Raw genomic sequence first — 22,781 nt, forward strand, 5'->3', positions numbered from 1 at the left:
GTGGTAACGGTTTTCTACTATTTTCTTAAATTTAATTTTATTTTTTCAGTGGAGGTTTTATACACGTGTGTGTGTGTGTGTGTGTGTGTGTGTGTGTGTGTGTGTGGTCTTCTGGCTCCACTGTAGGTTTTTGTGATCCACAGTGAGTGCCACTGAGATTCTTTTAAAGGTTTTGTTGACCTGCATCAGGATATTTGTAATTTATTGGTGTTTAAGGACAAGAGGAAACTAATGTAACTGACTCTTTTTTTTTTTTTTTTTTGCATGTTAGTATATTTCTCTTCCTGATACAACTAAGATTCCAAGTCAGAGAGTGAATAGGTAAGCACAGAATAATGTCAAGGAGGCTCCCTTGGGGAAACGGCTCTATGGAGAGGAAACCCCAGACCCTGACAGGAAATATGTCATAGACTCCATCTGGACCTGCTCCTGGGACTAAAGACAGAATTGGTGAGTGGTGTGCACCCTCTGCTGGTCTGATACTCTTGTAGTTTGAGGTTTGTGTCTGAGCTCACACTGATGCCCCCTCACTGTGTCTCTCACACAGTAATACATGGCCGTGTCCTCGGTTCTCAGGCTGTTCATCTGCAGATACAGCGTGCTCTTGCTGTTGTCTCTGGAGATGGTGAATCGGCCCTTCACAGAGTCTGCATAGCTTGTGCTACTTCCACCACTGCTAACGTATGCGACCCACTGCAGCCCCATCCCTGGAGCCTGGCGGACCCAGCTCATGCCGTAGCTGCTGAAGGTGAATCCAGATGCTGCACAGGAGAGTCTCAGGGACCCCCCTGGCTTCACCAGGTCTCCCCCAGTCTCCACCAGCTGCACCTCGCACTGGACATCTGCAGACACAAGACATCCCAGTCAGGAATCTCTCACACACCCATGGTTTCTCTCACTCATATCCACTCACATCCTCAATTTCTTTGGTTCTCTAGAAATTACCTTGTAAAAGAGCAACAAGGAAAACCCAGCCCAGCACAAACTCCATGGTGAGTTCTCTGTGTTCTGCCTGCTCAGTGAATGTAAACACCTGCAAATCCTAGGACTGGGGCTCCTCTCCCAGCTGCATGGTCCTGGCTGGGCTGTTTTATTCAGTGGAGGGAAGACCCTATTTGCATGTCCTCTGAGTATATAGTTAGCTCCAGACTCAGGTTCAATTCTTTACAAGTTAAAAACAAAGATTGCATTGTTTGTGGATCACTTTGTTTAGATGGCACTTTGAAAATATGCAGTATTCTTTTTTTGTTTGTTTGTTTGTTTAAAAAATGCATTTATCGGGCCCCTGGGCATCTCAGTGGGTTAAAGCCTCTGCCTTTGGCTCAGTTCATGATCCCGGATTCCCGGCATTGAGCACCCCCATCGGGCTTTCTGGTGGGCCAGGGAGTCTGCTTCACGACCCCCCTCTCTCTGCCTGCCTCTCTGACAACTTGTTATACCTGCCTGTCAAATAAATAAATAAAATGTTTAAAAATGCATTTATTGTTTAAAAATGTTAGAACAGGACATCAAAATATAAATTCCCATTCAGAGTTAAGAGTTCTATTAGAGCCAAATTTAAATATACCTTCAATATATGAATGGATAAACTTTGCAAAAGTACTAGGACTATCAGTTTCCAACCTTTCTGTTGTGTTCCATTGTCCTGTGTGTCTGCTTTTGTGCCAGCACCATGCTGTTTTTGAAGGGATCCAGGGCTGAAAGAGTTAACTGTGTAAAGCTTCTGCTAACTTGCTTAACTTGCTTTTTGTAACTGCTTCCCTAGCCTTGTGGCTAGAACTTTGAAACATAAGAACATGACCTTCCCTGCCCTTGCCCCGCATCCTGAGCACGTTCCCTGCTTAGGAGATGTCTTTGAATTGTGCTTATGGTTAACAAAGAAGAGAACTGTTTTGTCCTAGTTTCACAGCCGCCCAGCTACACCCGGATGATAAGATATGGCTAAAAAATGTCTATGTGCTGCCGAAGCGAGCACAAGATATGGCTAAAAAATGTAAACTGTGCAGAGCTTACCAGGAACTGTAACTATGTAAAGAGGCCACTGTGATTATGACTTTGTGACAAGCCTTTGTCTAAAAATGCATAAAAACCCCATACTCCCTTGGATTGGGGCTCTCAGTCTCCGCCTGGTTTTCAGGAATGCTGCAGAGTGCCAGCATGCTGGAACAATAAAACCCTTGCTGTTGGAGAAAGAGCCGCCTTGGTGTTGTTCCTCCCCGCCTCCCTGGGTTGAGGTCTTCTCGACCCTAACATTTTCATGAAACAGCTTTGTAATCTAGCTTGAAATTGGAGTGTGGTGACTCCAGGTGGTTTAGTCACTTGTTCACTATCTTTCGTTTTTTTAAACTTTTTAAATTTATTTTTTATTTATTTTCAGCATAACAGTATTCATTATTTTTGCACCACACCCAGTGCTCCATGCAATCCATGCCCTCTGTAATACACACCACGTGGTACCCTGACCTCCCACTCCCCACCCCTTCAAAACCCTCAGATTGTTTTTCAGAGTCCATAGTCCCATGATTCACCCCCCCCTTCCAATTTACCCCAAGTCCCTTCTCTCTAACACCACTTGTCCTCCATGGTATTTGTTATGCTCCACAAATAAGTGAAACCATATGATAATTGACTCTCTCTGCTTGACTTATTTCACTCAGCATCATCTCTTCCAGTCCTGTCCATGTTGCTACAAAAGTTGGGTATTCATCCTTTCTGATGGAGGCAAAATACTCCATAGTGTATATGGACCACATCTTCCTTATCCATTCGTCCGTTGAAGGGCATCTTGGTTCTTTCCACAGTTTGGCGACTGTGGCCATTGCTGCTATAAAATTGGGGTACAGAAGGCCCTTCTTTTCATGACATCTGTATCTTTGGGGTAAATACCCAGGAGTGCAATGGCAGGGTCATAGGGAAGTTCTATTTTTAATTTCTTAAGGAATCTCCACACTGTTCTCCAAAGAGGCTGCACCAACTTGCATTCCCACCAACAGTGGAAGAGGGTTCCCTTTCTCCACATCCCCTCCAACACATGTTGTTTCCTGTTTTGTTAATTTTGGCCATTCTAACTGGTGTAAGGTGGTATCTCAATGTGGTTTTATTTGAATCTCCCTCAGGGCTAATGATGATGAACATTTTTTCATGTGTCTGGTAGCCATTTGTATGTCTTGATGGGAGAAGTGTCTGTTCATATCTTCTTCCCATTTTTTGATATGTTTGCCTTTTTCATGATGTTGAGTTTGAGGAGTTCATTATAGATCCTGGATTTCAACCTTTTGTCTGTACTTTCCTTTGCAAATATCTTCTCCCATTCCGTGGGTTACCTCTTTGTTTTTTTGACTGTTTCCTTTGCTGTGCAGAAGCTTTTGATTTTGATGAAGTCCCAAAAGTTTATTTTTGCTTTTGTTTCCTCTGCCTTTGGAGACATATCTTGAAAGAAGTTGCTGTGGCTGATATCGAAGAGATTACTGCCTATGTTCTCCTCTAGGATTCTGATGGATTCCTGTCACACGTTGAGGTCTTGTATCCATTTTGAGTTTATCTTTGTGGACAGTGTAAGAGAATGGTCGAGTTTCATTCTTCTACTTATATCTGTCCAGTTTTCCCAGCACCATTTATTGAAGAGACTTTTTTCCACTGTCTATTTTTTCCTGTTTTGTTGAAGATTAATTGACCATAGAGTTGAGGGTCCATATCTGGGCTCTCTACTCTGTTCCACTGGTCTATGTGTCTGTTTTTATGCCAGTACCATGCTGTCTTGGTGATCACAGCTTTGTAATAAAGCTTGAAATCAGGTAACGTGATGCCCCCAGCTTTATTTTTGTTTTTCAACATTTCCTTAGCGATTTGGGGTCTCTTCTGATTCCATACAAATTTTTGGATTATTTGCTCAAGCTCTTTGAAGAATACTGGTGGAATTTTGATCGGAATGGTATTAAAAGTATAGATTGCTCTAGGCAATATGGACATTTTAACAATGTTTATTCTTCCGATCCAAGAGCATGGAATGGTCTTCCATCTTTTTGTGTCTTCTTCAATTTATTTCATGAGTGTTCTGTAGTTCCTCGAGTACAGATCTTTTACCTCTTTTGTTAGGTTTATTTCCAGGTATCTTATGGTTCTTGGTGCTGTAGTGAATGGAATCAATTCTCTAATTTCCCTTTTTGTACTTTCATTGTTAGTGTATAAGAAAGCCACTGATTTCTGTACATTGACTCTGTATCCTGCCACGTTGCTGAATTGCTGTATGAGTTCTAGCATTTTGGGGTGGAGTCTTTTGTGTTTTCCGTATAATGAATCATGTCATCTGTGAAGAGAGAGAGTTTGACTTCTTCATTGCCAATTTGGATACCTTTTATTTCTCTTTGTTGTCTGATTGCTGTTGCTAGGACTTCTAATACTATGTTGAACAAGAATGGTGAGAGTGGGCATCCTTGTCGTGTTCCTGATCTCAGTGGGAAGGCTGCAAGCTTTTTCCCATTGAGGATGATATTTGCTGTGGGTCTTTCATAGATAGTTTTGATGAGGTTCAGGAATGTTCCCTCTATCCCTATACTTTGAAACGTTTTAATCAGGAACAGATGCTGGATTTTGTCAAATGCTTTTTCTGCATCAATTAAGAGGACCATATGGTTCTCTCTCCTCATATTAATTTGTTCTATCACATTGATTGATTTGCGAATGTTGAACCATCCTTGTAGCCCAGGGATGAATCCCACCTGGTCATGGTGGATAATCTTTTTAATGTGCTGTTGGATCCTGTTTGCTAGGATCTTGTTGAGAATCTTAGCATCCATATTCATCAGTGATATTGGTCTGAAATTCTCCTTTTTGGTAGGGTCTTTTCCTGGTTTGGGGATCAGGGTAATGTTGGCTTCATAGAAAGAGTGTGGATGTTTTCCTTCTGCTTCAATTTTTTGAAACAGCTTCAGGAGAATACGTGTTATTTCTTCTTTGAAAGTTTGGTAGAATTCCCGAGGGAATCTGTCAGGTCCTGGGCTCTTGTTTTTTGGGAGGTTTTTGATCACTGCTTTAATCTCGTTATTAGATATCGGTGTATTCAGGTTGTCAATTGCTTCCTGGTTGAATTTTGGTTGTTTATAGTTTTCCAGGAATGCATCCATTTCATCTAGGTTGCTAAACTTATTGGCATATAACTATTGATAATAACTTCTGATGGTTGTTTCTACTTCCTTAGTGTTCATTGTGATCTCTCCGTTTTCATTCACAATTTTATGAATTTGGGCGTTCTCTCTTTTCTTGTGGATTAGTGTGGCCAATGGTTTATCAATATTATTGATTCTTTCTAAAAACCAGCTTCTAGTTTCATTTGTACATTCTACTGTATCTCTGGTTTCTACCTCATTGATCTCAGCTCTAATCTTGATGATTTCCCTTCTTATTTGTGGAGTTGGTTTGATTTGTTGTTGATTCTCCAGTTCTTTAAGGTGTAAAGACAGCTGGTATATTCTGGATTTTTCTATTTTTTTGAGGGAGGCTTGGATGGCTATGTATTTCCCCCTTAGGACCGCCTTTGCTGTATCCCATAGTTTTTGGATCAAAGTATCCTCATCCTCATTTGTTTCCTGAATTTGTTTAATTTCTTCTTTGCTTTCCTGGTTGATCCAAACATTCTTGAGCAGGATGTTCAAGAGAACTCTGTGGTGACACAGGTAAGTGAGAGAGTTTGCGGTGCTGCGCACCTGGGTCTCCTTGTCTGGGTTCATCTGTACCCGTGCACGCAACACAAGGAGAGTCACAGGGGACAGGTACATTAGATTAGTAGCTGTTTTTAGACATTCCTGAAATGTCTGAGATATACGCATAGGACAGCTTCCAATAGACAGAAGACCCCCTAATGAGTTTCCCTCTTCTTAGGACCGGCCGTCTCCAGGAGCTTCATGCTGAGGTGAGGACTGGGCCTGACACTGCTCCAGCTACAAGGGCACAGATTCACCTCAGACACAGAAGATGGATTCCATGCCGAACCTCCCTCAGATGGCCCCATTCCTGTGACTTCTCTGATGTGCAGTTTTCAGTACTGGTTTCATGGGAAATCAAGAGAGTAAACAGCCCAGAAGTTATTTATGAATTCTCTAGGGGAAATCCTGGCCAGTTGATGGGACAAAAGCAAGGATATGAGAGGAAGTGACAGTATTGTCTCCTTTGGTAGTTGATATAATATTTAAATTCTGGATCATGGTTTGAGCATAGATCTCAATTGCAGCCACAATTTAGGGCTCTTCCATCATGGTACACATTCACTATTGAGCCTCTCTCCATCTTGCACATGGTGAAAATCTGGGAAGAGTTACAGGGCTCCAGCTCCATGGGGCTCATGGTCCAGGACAGATTGAGGAAGAAGTCAGAATAAGGAGAGAGTGAGGTTGGGGGTTGGTTTCTGATGGATATTCAAGGGACAGCACAGGTGGGCAAGGATCTGGGACCTGCCAGCTGGATCTCAGGATTCACATGGATTCCCTGTTTGGAAGCCAGGAAACACATCTCAAACACATTCACCAAAGATGCTTTCATGGAATCTCCCCACCAGAACAGGACCCAGAAGGACAGGGATGGGTTTCCCTCTCTGGATTGTCATCCCACCGCTTTCTTGGGGAAATCTGAGAGCCCCTCATAACAGGTGGGTTGTTTTTCCATCCAGAAAATGGAGTGGTGCCTACAGAGGGGCAGTTCCTGATCACCTGTGTCCACCCACATGTATAATGAGCCAGAGGATACAATGGAGCCAGAAGGTCAAGAACTGATTTGGGCAGTCATCCTGGGGGAAGCTAATAAACATGTGGGGACAGTATGTACCCCCTGAGGGCAGAGAACAGGCACGCAGCATGCAGAAAGCCTGGGATGTGCAGGTGCTTCTCAAGGACGATGGGAATCTGCAGCATGTGCTTCTGTGGAGAACAAAAATGGGACATAGAAGAGGTTGATGAAGGGAAGTTCCCAGAGACTGGTGAGATCTAGTTATGTGGAGGCAAAGTTATATTCTTGTGGTTGGCTGTACGGAGAACATGAGGTATTAGCTATGGAAGAAAAAAAATATATCCTTGTGGACAGCTGAGAGTCTGGAGAGGAAATCCCTGATCTCAAAAGGAAGTCCTACCCCACTGCACCTGATCCTGGGTTTGATCTCTGCCCTGTGGATGCTGAGCACTCTCTGCTGCCCTGAGTGCCCCTGCAGCTCAGCACATCCTGTGACAACAGGGAGGTTTCTGTCCTGGCTCACACTGAAGGCCCCTCACTGTGTCTGCTGCACAGTAATACACGGCTGTGTCCTCGACTCTCAGGCTGTTCATCTGCAGATAAAGTGTGTTCTTGCCGTTGTCTCTGGAGATGGTGATTCGGCCTTTCACAGAGTCTGCGTAGTATGTGCTACTACCAGTATTGCTAATTTCTGCGACCCACTGCAGCCCCTTCCCTGGAGCCTGGCGGACCCAGTCCATGTGGTAGTTGCTGAAGGCGAATCCAGAGGCTGCACAGGAGAGTCTCAGGGAACCCCCAGGCTTCACCAGGTCTCCCCCAGACTCCACCAGCTGCACCTCACACTGGACACCTGCAGATGGAAGACAGCTTGGTCAGGAAACTATCACATATCCAGTGTTTCTCTCACTCATATCCACTCATATACTCAATTTCTTGTTTTCTCCATAAATTACCTTTTAAAAGAGCAAGAAGGAAAACCCAGCCCAGCACAAATTACATGGTGAGCTGTCTGTATTCTGTCCCGATCACTGAGTGAACACCTGGGTATCCCGGACCTGGGGCTCCTCTCCCAGCTGCAGGATCTTGTCTGTGCTGGTTAAATCAGCAGAGGGAAGGCCCTATTTGCATGTCCTCTGGCTATATATTCAGTTTGCGGATCTATTCTGACAGAGAGGCAGTGACCCACACAGTTGTGAATACCTTTAATTTAGTGCTAATGACCAATTTTGAAAAAAATATTTTTTATTATGTAACTTTCCAGGGTGTATACTTGTGTTTGTAAGGTGTCCATGAACATATACGGGGTGAGATTGACCCCAGGATCTAGGTCAGTGCTCCCCCAACAGGATCTGCTGCCCCCACCCTGAATCATCTGCAGGACAGAATGTCAGGCTATGAGGAACGTGGAACCCTTCCTCTAATGAGGATGGATTTATTTTGCTTATATTATACTTTACCATAAATACAGAGAAAATCAGCATCGTGTAGGTGTATTTTCATGTCTTTAACATTTCACTTTTCTCTGTTTTCCTCTAGAATCACCTTTGTTATTACCTATAATAAGTTTGACATGTATATTCGAAACAAGATGAATGGCCCACATATGGAGTGTGTGATATGACAAACATAGGTGTCACAGTCAACTTTATTGACAGTGAGTGCATCAATTCTCCCTAAATTTCCAGCATTTCCCACCTGGAATTCCTTCTCTTTCCCTTATTTACCCTGTCCCCACGTAAATATTGTTCTTTCTCATGCCACTTTATACTAGCTTTAATTCTGTAGAATTCATAAATGGGTCATTTTACTCTATGTACTTTGTCTGTAAGGCTTCTTTGCCCCAGAATCAATCCTTGTGGATACAGTCGTTTTGCTGTCTGTATCAGTAATCACTGGTTTTAATGACTGACAGCTCTGAAGGCAGCAGTTGGAAGCACCAGCTGGAGGAAGATCTGAAAGAGCATACAGAAGCCACTTGCTTCAGCCTCATCCACACACCCTCTTGACCCAGGAGTTCTTCGTTCCAAAAAAGAGAAGAACTCCCTTGTTGTTCAGGAACAGTTTCTGCTGTCTGTGGAGAAGAGAACTAAAGGCAGCAAGAGTGGACCAGAGAACGTTGAAGTTAGAAGCTCAGAAAGTTGGTGCAGCCACTTTGGAGAACAGTGTGGAGATTCCTCAAGAAATTAAAAATAGAACTTCCCTATGACCCTGCCATTACACTCCTGGGTATTAACCCCAAAGATACAGATGCAGTGAAAAGAAGCGCCATCTGTACCCCAATGTTTATAGCAGTAATGGCCACGGTGGCCAAACTGGAAAGAACCAAGATGCCCTTCAATGGATGAATGGATAAGGAAGATGTGGTCCATATACACTATGGGGTATTATGCCTCCTTCAGAAAGGACGAATACCCAACTTTTGTAGCAACATGGACGGGACTGGAAGAGATTATGCTGAGTGAAATACGTCAAGCAGAGAGAGTCAATTATCCTATGGTTTCACTTATTTGTGGAGCATAACAAATATCATGGAGGACATGGGGAGTTAGGGAGGAGAAGGCAGTTCTCAGAAATTGGAAGAGGAGATGAATCATGAGAGACTATGGACTCTGAAAAACAATCTGAGGGTTTTGAAGGGGCGGGGGGGGGGTGGGAGGTCAGCGTACCAGGTGGTGGGTATTATAGAGGGCACTGATTTCATGGAGCACTGAGTTTGGTGAAAAAATAATGAATACTGTAATGCTGAAAATAAATAAAAAATAAATTAAAAAAACTTTTCCAGCTCCATCCAAGTCATTGGAATTTTCAAGATTTCATTCTTTTGTATGAGTGAACAACGTTCCACTCTCTCCACATATACCACATCTTCTTTTTAATATTTTATTTTTTTATATTCAGCATAACAGTATTTATTATTTTTGCACCACACCCAGTGCTGCATGCAATCTGTGACCTCTATAATACCCACCATCTGCCTCCCTCAACCTCCCACCCCCTGATGCTTCAAACCCCTCAGATTGTTTTTCAGAGTTCATAGTCTCTCATGATTCATCTCCTCTTCCAATTTCCGAGAACTGCCTTCTCCTCCCTAACTCCCCTTGTCCTCCATGTTATTTCTTATGCTCCACAAATAAATGAAACCATAGGATAATTGACTCTCTTTGCTTGACTTATTTCACTCACCATAATCTCTTCCAGTCCCGTCCATGTTGCTACAAAAGTTGGACGTTCATCCTTTCTGAAGGATGCATAATACTCCATAGTGTATATGGACCACATCTTCCTTATCCATTCATCCACTGAAGACCATCTTGGTTCCTTCCACAGTTTGGTGACCATGGCCATTGCTTCTATAAACATTGGGGTAAAGATGGCCCTTCTTTTCACTACATCATACCACATCTTCTTTATCATTCATCAGTGAGTGGACACGTGGGCTGTTTGCATAGTTTGGCTATTGTAAATAATGCTGCTGTTAATATAGAGGAGTGAGGTTCTCTGTGATCTAGTCTTATTTTGCTCTTTGGGTAAATATCCAGTCGTGTGTTTGCTGAGTCATAGTGTAGTTCTACTTTTAAGTATTTGTGGAATCTACACCTTGTTTTCCAGAGTGGCTGCACCCTGCCCACTCCACATCCAACCAGAGAATTCTGCAGGGTCTCAGTTCTAAGGAGGTGGTATCAGTTCTCATTTAACAAGCCCAGCAGAGCACACCTACTTAAAAGTACCCAGTTTCTGTCCAAGGACTAAACACAGACCACTGCGGGTTAGAAGGGGCTCTGTAACAATTGGCCTGAAGGCAATTCCTGCTAAAACAGAACAGCAGAAAGCAAACAGTACACAGTACACACCAGTACACACCAGAGACTTCTCTGAATCAACAAACCCTCAACAGAACTGCGTTTTGTAGCACACCAAAGAAGGTAGAATCTTAGGGAAAATGACAAGATGGAGGAATTCAGTTTCAGGTGCACTTCTGATCAACTTCAGTTTAGGTTTTCATAGATCAGTCCCTTTGATCCCACAGGGTTAACATAAGACTTGTGTTCTGTCTCCATATACAGTAGTTTCATTTCCTGAAAGGATCCTGTGCATCAAGAACACTTCCATCCAGTCAAACCATTCACAATGCAGCAATGTCCACTGCAGTGGGAAACTGAGTGATGCTGACAATATCCCTGACATTCTCATACTTCTGAAACACCTCTGACTTCCTGCTCAAAGTGGCTGTCTCATTGCTGACAAGTGTTTTCTTCTCCTTGTGACTTGTTGGGTGCGAGTATGTGTCTGGACCTCAGGTGGCAACAGTCACTTACTGCAAAATGATATACTTATTGAATAATATTCACTGGGTTTTCCACATTAAAACAGCAGTAGTGCTCATAGGACCACTGGATCAGAGGAGGAAGGGAAATAAGGTTAAGATATTCTGAAATAAAACAGCAGAGTGCCATTTTGAGCCTCAATATATAAAGCACTGGGTACTTATCACACCATCTTTGAAGCAAGAAAATATCGAAGGTATTAAAAAATGAAGATACATTTCTTGGTCCCCTTAGAAAGTTGAGGTCACAGAGGAGTCCATCCCCCACACTACAGAGAGGCATAGACCTGGCTGAGTTTACAAGTCTTGCACAGAAACCTTGGATTTCCATAGGAATTGGTGTGCTTCTAGGTGAGATTAGCATTGGATCGCTGCTGTGTAACAGTTTTCCTTTCCGAGTGGAGGTGAGTATCCTCCAACCCACTGAGAACCTGGAGAACAAAGGCATAAGAAGGAGGAAGGTACCCTTTTATTTCAATCTCATTGCCTGAACTGCTCATCTCCTCTTTTCCTACCCTACTCTTGGACTGAGCAATACATCCAGGGGTTCCCTGGTTCTCCATCCAAATCGGAGAATAATTTATTCCACCATCCCTTCGAGCTCGTAGAGGATGGAGCCTGGGCCTTCTCAGGCTCTCTTACCATGGGATCTAATTACATATGTTCTTTCTACAGGTGAAACTTCAGCTGGAAATGAATAATAGTTCTAAATTCTCTACATGCTTGTTGGCATATGGTATTGTCTGCCTTTCTGTATTGTAGCCATTCTTAGTGCAGGTGTAATGGTATCTTGTGAGGATGAACATACTGATGTATATAATTACATCTTTATAGAATAGGACATTTTGCTGATACATGCTCCTTGAAGAACTGCTAAGATTAGTGCTACTGTCATGGATATAGAGGATGTAGGGATGGTGAAGTTCACCCCATGCCCATTCCCATGTCCAGTTTGTGCTGCATAAGTTGTTAAGAGCTGTGGCAGGTAAATCACAGTCTTGGACTTTAAAATTTTGGAGTAAAACCCCACCATTCTTTGCAGATCATGATTCTTCTTTTGAGAAATAGCTGGAAGCCTGTTCCTGGATCTTAGGAACTATAGGTTCAAGCCCGAGTCACTAGGTTGCCATGGAAATTGAGCTGTCCATCTTGAAGTGGGTGTTATTTGAATGTCCAAGCCATAAAGTGGAGCATGTACAGTGATACTCCATTGGCCGATGGAAGAAATGATGGTGTCTGAAGAGATCCTGAAGACACAAGTAAGTCACATGAAGAATTTTCTACATGTCCATGATTTCCCATCCTGCTGTACTGCTTTCTCTCTCCTAACCTTCATATATGGCCTCATGGGGAGAGCTCTACAATTACTTCTGAGGGGAAGAAAAAGTTGAACCTGGTTCACATTTGTTTCTGTATGATATTCAGACACCAGTTAAAGGTGGAACTCACGTATCTTTTTAAAAAATATATTTATTTATTTTTTAAAATGTATTTAATTTTTAAATTTATTTTCAGTGTTCCAGAATTCATTGTTTATGCACCATGCCCAGTGCTCCATGCAATACGTGCCCTCCACAATATCCACCACCAGGCTCAACTAACCTCCTACCCCAGTTCCCTCCAAAATCTTCAGTTAGTTCCTCAGAGGGAATTCACTTGTTTTATGACGTTCTCCACCTCCCTAGAGCACTTGTTTTATACGACAGAATTTCCCTCATGAAGGCAGGATTACAACATTAATTCAGTGGCAACATCTTGCAAATTTGAGGCAAATTCAAGATCCTTCTGGAAAGAAGATATTGGTCATTGTGCCAGGTAATGGCTTGGCACAAATTGAAGATTTGGCTGACAAGAGAGAGAGAATACATCATCAGTAGAGTATGAAAGCAGCTCTATATCCCAGTTTTCAGTCTTTTCCAGTTACAGAAATGAGGACCTTAGCTATCATGCTTACATCCTACTTATTTTTTTAAAAATATGGATATGTTTTTTGTTTTGTTTCTTTCTTTTTCTTTGCCATGTACATAAGATGTATTGACTTTATATCATTGCATTTAAGAATTCTTAATTATGCATCATAATATTTCAGTTTAAGGATATCAATGAGAAGAGAAAACACCACTGAAGAGCTTCACCTCCTCTTCTGGGGAAGGTTTCAGATGGTTTTGGTTGTATGCAGGATACTTGTATCATATATGGTGAAATTGTGACTGTGTTATTTTCTGTGCTTGTAGAATGAGTGTGATTAAGGCAATGAGTATGGAGGCCCAGTTTATGGGACGTTGATGGTTGATGGTTAACTCAGTGTGTCAGTGTGACAGGGGCATGGTTGAGCGGATTGAACATTGTTTCTCTGGGTGTCTGTGATGCTGTTTCTGGAATGGATTGGCATTTGCATCCATGGTCTCTCTGTACGTGGGCATCATCCAATCCATGAAGGTTCTGAGTAGAATAAAAGGCTGAAGGAGTAGGAATTCCCTCACGTTTACTTCCTGTGTGCATGCTTGAGCAGGGACACTGGTCACCTCCTGCCCTTGGATGCAGTTACACCTTCAGGTCCCCAGGATCTCTGACTAGACCATACTGGGAATCTTCATGATGAGACTTTCATCCCTGGCCGTCCTGGGTCTCCACCTTGTGATAGTAGATCATGGGACTTCTCAGACTCTTCAGTGATATATGCAGTGGGCTATGTGTTCCTTTCCTCAGGAGAACTATGACTAATACATGGAGCTTCTGGTATGTTCTTGTGGCTTGTAAGTGCCAAAATGTGTCAGACATGTGAAGGGCTAACAATCAAAATTCTATGAATGAAGTGCCATGTGTGTTTGGGGTAAGAGCTGGGTGAGGATAATGAGCAGTAAAGAGATGATGAAAAGATCATGAGATCTAAGAAGGGAGAGACCCCTGGTCCTTGAACACTGATGAGGGAAGACAGGTTCTGCTCATCCTGGGGGCGATTCTTAAAGCCTTGCAGAAGCAAGAGTGCAGATGAGAGTCTCAAGATAATGTCATCTTTCCAAAACACAGAGCAATATTGATTTTGTCAAGAACAGTCTAATGAATGACTACATTTGAAGTGAAAAATGAAAAATTAATTCATGTGTAGTATGTGGATATATTGAAGTCAGTTAAGGATAATCCCAAATACTGATATTTTGTCATCATTCAATTTTATTATTTAGGAACTATTTATAGAAGTATTTAATTGAGAAATTTAATAAGGGTGTTTAAGAGTATTAAATAGTATTAAAATATTTAATAATAATATTTATTAAAATACTTAATAAATAAATTACTCTAGATATTTTAAACTATGCATTTATTAATTGTTATATATTAAAATCCAATTGCTTTGTAGTTAGAAATATCAATACATATTCATAAAATCTGAAAGGATAAGAGGAAATAGCTTCACGTTATTGTATCTTTGGAATATATATTTTTCATCTTTTATTTCCAGAGAACACATAAAATATATTTTAGTGTAAAAATTATTTCACCTTGAAACTCAATGATTATAACATACAATACTAAAATACTAAATAAATAAATACTAAATAAATAAATACTAAAATATCAGAACCTGTACAAAACCACACCCCCTCAAGCGCAGTACATATTTTTCTAGTTGAGAAGGAAAACAATTCACCTTCTTCACCAGCAGCTAGACCTACCCTGTATTTGGTGGGTCTTAGAGCCCCCTGGTGTCCTGAGTGCCCCTAGGGACCCAAGCGCCCCCTGGTGACCCTAGAGCCCACTGGTGTCCTGACTGTTCCTGCAGCCCAACCTCTCCTGTGTTCCTGCAGGGAGGTTTGGGTCTGGGCTCACACTGACATTCCCTCATTATGTCTCTACCAGTAATACATGACCAGGACCTTGGTGGCACTGAGATCAGTCAGCTGCAAGAACTCGTTCTTGGATGTGACTCTGGAGATGTACATGTAGCTCTTGTTGGATGGAGTGTCATGTGTGCTTTATCTATGATTTATAAACCAATTCACTGCCCCCAGTCACTTGGGGTTGGTGGATTCATTGCCACCAGAAATTACTGCATGACACGAAGAATCCGGAGATGGTGACACTGAGGTGCAGGGTCTGTCAGTCCCTCAGCAGTCATGAGCCTGACTCATGAAGCAGCACCTGGGACAGGATACCTTGACACAAGGCCCCATCACTCACAACACTCACAACCATCCCAATGGTCCCATGTCTGACATCTGGACCATCTCTTTGGGGAGCTGTCACCAGACACAGAGAAGGGCCTAGAAACTCATTTTCCTCCAGACCAAAGCTCTGCCTTCCCCAGAGACCTCACCCTGTCTGAAGAGAGAGCTGTGAGCTACCACACCTGAGAGTGAATTTTACCCTAGAGGTTGAGGAGAAGTTTGCATGTGTGGGAGGGAGCCTGTCCTTAGAAGTCAACTGGACAGAGTTAGGCTCCTCCGGACCTTCCAGGACCACCCATGAGCATCTCCTTGTTGAACTCACAAGGTATGTTGGTCTGGGATGAGTGAGCCCTTGGTCTATGAGCTGTGTTGGAAGCAGGTCAATAGATGGCCTGACTTTCTGAGCATAAGAATAAATGTTGAATAAATGAATGATTCAAAATTCATTTTAATCTAAACTATTTTTCAAAAAGATACTTAATGCGACCCACACTTTGTAGCTACAGCTTTCCAAATGAACAACTACCTGCACAGCATGGGTGCATCTGGGGACCTTTGATCCCAATGGTCTCTGCTTATGGGCTTTGTCTGCAAAGATGTCTGCAAAACGTGTAAGTGATATTTCTGTCCTCAAGTGCATGGACACCAACACGAGGCACCTATTCTGTTCCTATGCTTGGAGGGTGCCTCCCTGGTCCTGAGAAATCCACCTCACACAGGGGCCTGTTATCTGTTGGAGGAGGAGAAAAGTGGGTAACTTTTCTCTTATGCAGCACAGAGATGATCATTAATTCAGGCATGGAGTTAATGACACTCAAATACTACCCTGAAGGAAATGGTGTTAATGACTCAGAAATTATTAGGACCTAATCATTAGAGGTCTAATAAGAGATTGTGGGGCTTATGTTCATATTCCTGAAAAACCTGCAGCAAGTGGATAAATGCTGAGATAGATGAGTAGACTTCAAATGGAGATCAGATGACTATAGTACAGATAGATGACAGATGGATACTTATATAAGTTTATATTATTTTAAAAGACACTACAGAGGAATCATATCATTATGAACATATAAAATGGAATGTCCAAAATTGTCATTGTTTCTAAAACCATATTTTCATGAGGAAAGAATATTTTGGTGTCAACTTTGGGTTAACACCCAAGTCAGGATATATGTTAGTTTTGCTAATGTATAAACACAGTTTCTACTTAGGGTGGTGATGCCTCCTTGTAGATATTGGCTGTTGTATAATTTTGTGTAAGCTCTGGAGCAGATCTTCCCTTATACCAGCCCATGGAATATGTCTTTGATACCTAAGTCATTACATAAGCAGGATCACATCTTTAAATGGAGAGGACGTAAATAAGATCATTTGTGTTATTTAGCATCTTGTAATGACTGAATCGATGAAGGCTCAGGGGTACCTGAAACATTTCCCCAGAGTGTGAGGTTATAAGGGAAATTGTAACTCAGAGGCAAGAATACAGAGGAGCCCTAAGCATGGGTTTGTTCCCAACATTGGACACAGTAGAGCCCTACAGGAACCTGTCACTTCCCAGCTTCTGTCTGCACCCGCATCTTTGGCTGGGGCTCATGCTCAGAGGGCCCCGAGGGCCCCAAGAAACCATATTCCTCCTCCAGAGACACTACCTGTCTTCCATGGTCTTACTTCCCAGGGTGTCCTGAGCTCTGGGATGTGTACCGACATATTGTTTCTAGAGTGGCTGCACCAGGTCGAATTCCCACCAATAATGCAAGAGGGTTCCCCTTTCGCCACATCCTTTCCAACATTTGTTGTTTCCTGTCTTGTCATTGTAGCCATTCTCACCTGTGTTGTCATATCGTATTGTGGTTTTGATTTGTATTTCCCTGATGCTGAATGATGTGGAGTATTTTTTCATGTGTCTCTTGGCCGTTTCTAGGTCCTCTTTGGAGCAATGTTATTTCTTACATTCTAACCGGTGTAAGGTGATATCTCAATGTGGTTTTAATTTGAATCTCCCTGATGGCTAGTGATGATGAACATTTCTTTCATGTGTCTGAAATGTGTCCACATTTCTTCACTGGATTAATTCATTTTGGAGTGTTGAGTTTGGTAAGTTCTTTGTAGTTTTTAAGTATTCATCCTTTTTTTTATTAAGTGCAATTATCTAATGTATAGTACATCATTAGTTTTTTTTTCATTGTTGATTATTTTAAATTTATTTTTTATTTATTTTCGGCATAACAGTATTCATTATTTTTTCACAACAACCAGTGCTCCATGCAATCCGTGCCTTCTATAATACCCAACACCTGGTCCCCCAACCTCCCACCCCCCCGCCACTTCAAAACTCTCAGATTGTTTTTTAGAGACCATAGTCTCTCATGGTTCACCTCCCCTTCCAATTTCCCCAAACTGCCTTCTCCTCTCTAACTCCCCATGTCCTCCATGATATTTATTATGCTCCACAAATAAGTGAAACCATATGATAATTGACGCTCTCTGCTTGACTTATTTCACTCAGCATAATCTCTTCCAGTCCCGTCCATGTTGTTACAAAAGTTGGGTATTCATCCTTTCTGATGGAGGCATAATACTCCATAGTGTATATGGACCACATCTTCCTTATCCATTCGTCCGTTGAAGGGCATCTTGGTTCTTTCCACAGTTTGGCAACCGTGGCCATTGCTGCTATAAACATTGGGGTACAGGTGACCCTTCTTTTCACTACTTCTGTATCTTTGGGGTAAATACCCAGGAGTGCAATGGCAGGGTCATGGGGAAGTTCTATTTTTGATTTCTTGAGGAATCTCCACACTGATCTCCAAAGAGGCTGCACCAACTTGCATTCCCACCAACAGTGGAAGAGGGTTCCCCTTTCTCCACATCCTCTCCAACACTAGCTGTTTCCTGTTTTGCTAATTTTGGCCATTCTAACTGATGTAAGGTGATATCTCAATGTGGTTTTAATTTGAATCTCCCTGATGGCTAGTGATGATGAATATTTTTTCATGTGTCTGATAGCCATTTGTATGTCTTGATTGGAGAAGTGTCTGTTCATATCTTCTGCCCATTTTTTTTATATGATTGTCTGTTTTGTGTGTGTTGAGTTGAGGAGGTCATTATAGATCCTGGATATCAACCTTTTGTCTGTACTGTCATTTGCAAATATCTTCTCCCATTCCGAGGGTTGCCTCTTTGTTCTTTTGACTATTTCCTTGGCTGTGAAAAAGCTTTTGATTTTGATGAAGTCCCAAAAGTTCATCTTCACTTTTGTTTCCTTTGCCTTTGGAGACATATCTTGAAAGAAGTTGCTGTGGGTGATATCGAAGAGATTACTGCCTATGTTCTCCTTTAGGATTCTGATGGATTCCTGTCTCACATTGAGGTCTTCTAGCCATTTTGAGTTTATCTTTGTGTGCGGTGTAAGAGAATGGTCGAGTTTCATTCTTCTACACATAGCTGTCCAGTTTTCCCAGCACCATTTTTTGAAGACTGTCTTTTTTCCACTGTATATTTTTTCCCGCTTTGTCAAAGATAAATTGCCCATAGTGTTGAGGGTCCATATCTGGGCTCTCTACTCTGTTCCACTGGTCTATGTGTCTGTTTTTATGCCAGTACCATGCTGTCTTGGTGATCATAGCTTTGTAGTAAAGCTTGAAATCAGGTAACGTGATGCCTCCCATTTTATTTTTGTTTTTCAACATTTCCTTAGCGATTCAGGATCTCTTCTGATTCCATACAAATTTTTGGATTATTTGCTCCAACTCTTTGAAAAATACCGGTGGAATTTTGATCAGAATGGCATTAAAAGTATAGATTGCTCTAGGCAGTATGGACATTTTAACAATGTTTATTCTTCCAATCCAAGAGCATGGAATGGTCTTCCACCTTTTTGTGTCTTCTTCAATTTCTTTCATGAGTGCTCTGTAGTTCTGTGAGTACAGATCCTTTACCTCTTTGGCTAGGTTTATTCCCACGTATCTTATGGTTCTTGGTGCTATAGTAAATGGATTCGATTCTCTGATTTCTGTACATTGACTTTGTATCCTGCCACGTTGCTGAATTGTTGTATGAGTTCTAGCACTTTGGGGATGGAGTCTTTTGTGTTTTCCATATAAATAATCATGTCATCTGCAAAGAGAGAGAGTTTGACTTCTTCATTGCCAATTTGGATACCTTTTATTTCCCTTTGTTGTCTGATTGCTGTTGCTAGGACTTCTAATACTATGTTGAACAAGAGTGGTGAGAGTGGGCATCCTTGTATTGTTCCTGATCTGAACGGGAAGGATGCAAGCTTTTTCCCATTGCGGATGAAATTTGCTGTGGGTCTTTCATAGATAGATTTGATGAAGTTCAGGAATGTTCCCCCTATCCCTATACTTTGAAGCGTTTTAATCAGGAACGGATGCTGGATTTTGTCAAATGCTTTTTCTGCATCAATTAGGAGGACCATGTGGTTCTTCTTTCTTTTCATATTAATTTGTTCTATCACATTGATTGATTTGAGAATGTTGAAACATTCTTGTAGCCTAGGGATGATTCCCACCTGGTCATGGTGGATAATCTTTTTAATGTGCTATTGGATCCTGTTTGCTAGGATCTTGTTGAGAATCTTAGCATCCATATTCATCGGTGATATTGGTCTGAAATTCTCCTTTATGGTAGGTTTTTTGCCTGGTTTGGGAATCAGGATAATGCTGGCTTCATAGAAAGAGTCTGGAAAGAGTCTTCTGCTTCAATTTTTTGAAACAGCTTCAGGAGAATAGGTGTTATTTCTTCTTTGAAACTTTGGTAGAATTCCCCAGGGAATCCATCAGGTCCTGGGCTCTTGTTTTTGGGCGGTTTTTGATCACTGCTTCAATCTCGTTACTAGAAATTGGTCTATTCAGGTTGTCTTTTTCTTCCTGGTTCAATTTTGAGATTTTATAGTTTTCCAGGAATGCATCCATTTCATCTAGGTTGCTTAGCTTATTGGCGTATAACTGTTGATAATAACTTCTGATGATTGTTTCTACTTCCTTGGTGTTCATTGTGATCTCTCCCTTTTCATTCATAATTTTATCAATTTGAGCTCTCTCTTTTCTTTTGGATTAGTGTGGCCAATGGTTTATTGATCTTATTGATTCTTTCAATAAACCAGCCTCTAGTTTCATTGATACATTCTACTGTATCTCTGGTTTCTACCTCATTGATCTCAGCTCTAATCTTGATGATTTCCCTTCTTATGTGTGGAGTTGGTTTGATTTGTTGTTTATTCTCCAGTTCTCTAAGGTGTAGAGACAGCTGGTGTATTCTGGATTTTTCAATGTTTTTCAACAATTCATTATTTGTGTGTAACACCCAGTGCTCATCCATTATGTGTCCTTATTTTCCATCACTGAGTTTCCCCATCCGGCCCCTCCTACCCCTCCAAACCTTGTTTGTTCCACAGAGAATCATATTGTTTTCTGATATCATTTATTTTGGGCCTTCTCTTTTCCTTTGATAAATCTAGGCAGAGATTTCTCAATTTTATATTATATTTTTCCAAAAAGGTAGACCTTGTTTTTTTGTTCTGTTTTGTGTTTGTTTTTTGTTTTGTTCTGTTTTTATATCATTTATTACTTTACTTTTTTACATTTATAATCTTATACATTTACTTTTTTACATTTATAATCTTTACTATTTCCTTCCTTCTCCTGTATTTAGGCTTTAGTCATCAACCTTCTCTAGCTCCTTCAGGTGTAACGTTAGCGTGTTTCTTTCAGATTTTTCTTGCTTCTTGAGGTCTTCATATATGATGTGTATTTTTGTCTTAGGACCACTTTTGCTGCAGAGAAATTAGAGCAAACTGAAAAAGGTTTCATACTCGTGTGTGTGTGTGTGTGTGTGTGTGTGTGTGTGTGTGTGTTTACACCTGTGTGTATGTAATGTCCAGACTATACATCACACCTGGTGGGGGCTCCATTGCTTTCCCATGTTGTCACTAACATTGATGCTGTGAGCATTGCCTCAGACAGTGACTCCCCAACCAAGTCCATTTCTTCTTTTGCCTTTGATTGTTGATGCCTCTGTAGCCTCATGTCCAGCATGCACTTCATGCTGCTTCTATCAAGTTTGCACGTTGAGCAGGGTGGACCTGTGATGCACAGTGAGAGCAGCTGGGATTCCTGTAAAGGCTCACCTGGTGAGGGTCAGTTTATTTGTGATTCATTGGTATTTAGGGACAGCAAGAAACAACGTGAGTGACTCTGTATTTTCTGCATTTTAGTATAATTGTTTTCCCATTAGAACAAATTTTCAGTCATAGAGTGAAGAGGTAAGCACAGAATTATGTGTGCAGAGGAGGTTCCTGAGGGAAAGTGTTCTCTGGAGAGGAATCGCTAGATTCTGACAGGAAACCTGCCCATAACTTTCATCTGCATCTGTTCCTGGGGCTTAAAGAGAGAATTGGTGAGTTGTGTGCACCCCCTGGTGGTCCAGATCCCCTCCTAAGTGAGGTTTGTGCCTGGACTCACAGTGATGGCCCCTCACTGTGTCTGTTGCACAGTAATACACGGCTGTGCTCTCGGCTCTCAGGCTGTTCATCTGCAGATACAGCATGTTCTTGCCATTGTCTCTGGGGATGGTGAAACGACCCTTCACAGGGTCTGTATTGTATGTGCTTCCACCACTGCTAATATATGTGACCCACTGCAGCCCCTTCCCTGGAGCCTGGTGGACCCAGCTCATCCAGTAGCTACTGAAGGTGAATCCACAGGCTGCACAGGAGAGTCTCAGGGACCCTCCAGGCTTCACCAGGTCTCCCCCAGACTCCACCAGCTGCATCTCATCCTGGACACCTGCAGACACAAGACATCCTGGTCGGGAAACTGTCACACACCCACTGTTTCTCTCACTCGTATACATTATCACACTCATAGTCTCTTATTCTCCATGTATTACCTTTTTTTAACCTTTTTTAAAAATTTTTTAATAAACATATATAATGTATTTTTAATCCCCAGGGGTACAGGTCTGTGAATCGCCAGGTTTACACACTTCACAGCCCTCATCATAGCACACACCCTCCCCAATGTCCATATCCCCACCACCCTCTTCTACCCCCCCGCCCCCTAGCAACCCTCTGTCTACTTTTTTTTTATTTTTTTTTTACTATTTAACCTTTTATTTTTTTTTAAATTCTTTTCAGCGTAACAGTATTCATTGTTTTTGCACCACACCCAGTGCTCCATGCAATCCGTGCCCTCTCTAATACCCACCACCTGGTTCCCCCAACCTCCCACCACCTGCCCCTTCAAAACCCTCAGATTGTTTTTCAGAGTCCATAGTCTCTCATGGTTCACCTCCCCTTCCAATTTCCCTCAACTCCCTTCACCTCTCCATTTCCCCTTGTCCTCCATGCTATTTGTTATGCTCCACAAATAAGTGAAACTATTCCTCTGTCTGTTTTTTGAGATTGAGTCTTTTATGGTTTGTCTCTCTCCCGATCCCATATTGTTTCATTTATCCTTTTCCTACACCCCAAAATCCCCACATTGCATCTCCACTTCCTCATATCAGGGAGATTATATGATATTTGTCTTTCTCCGATTGAGTTATGT

General features: G+C 41.8%; 2 gene segments (V, D, J or C); both read right to left on the reverse strand.

Annotated features, from left to right (window-relative positions):
* Window positions 1-435: 435 nt before the first annotated feature.
* LOC131837277 (immunoglobulin heavy variable 3-23-like) lies at window positions 436-1,061 on the reverse strand. The segment is given in 2 exon segments: window positions 436-842; window positions 946-1,061. Coding segments are annotated over 2 exon segments (453 nt in total).
* A 6,135-nt stretch (window positions 1,062-7,196) lies between these two features.
* The window catches only part of LOC131837278 (immunoglobulin heavy variable 3-23-like), a 40,159-nt gene continuing 24,574 nt past the window's right edge, over window positions 7,197-22,781 (reverse strand). Inside the window, 1 exon segment of the V gene segment in view lies at window positions 7,197-7,567. Within this exon segment, the coding sequence occupies window positions 7,197-7,567 (371 nt within the window).

The sequence above is a fragment of the Mustela lutreola genome, chromosome 7 (assembly GCF_030435805.1).
Source record: "Mustela lutreola isolate mMusLut2 chromosome 7, mMusLut2.pri, whole genome shotgun sequence".
Lineage (NCBI taxonomy): Eukaryota > Metazoa > Chordata > Mammalia > Carnivora > Mustelidae > Mustela > Mustela lutreola.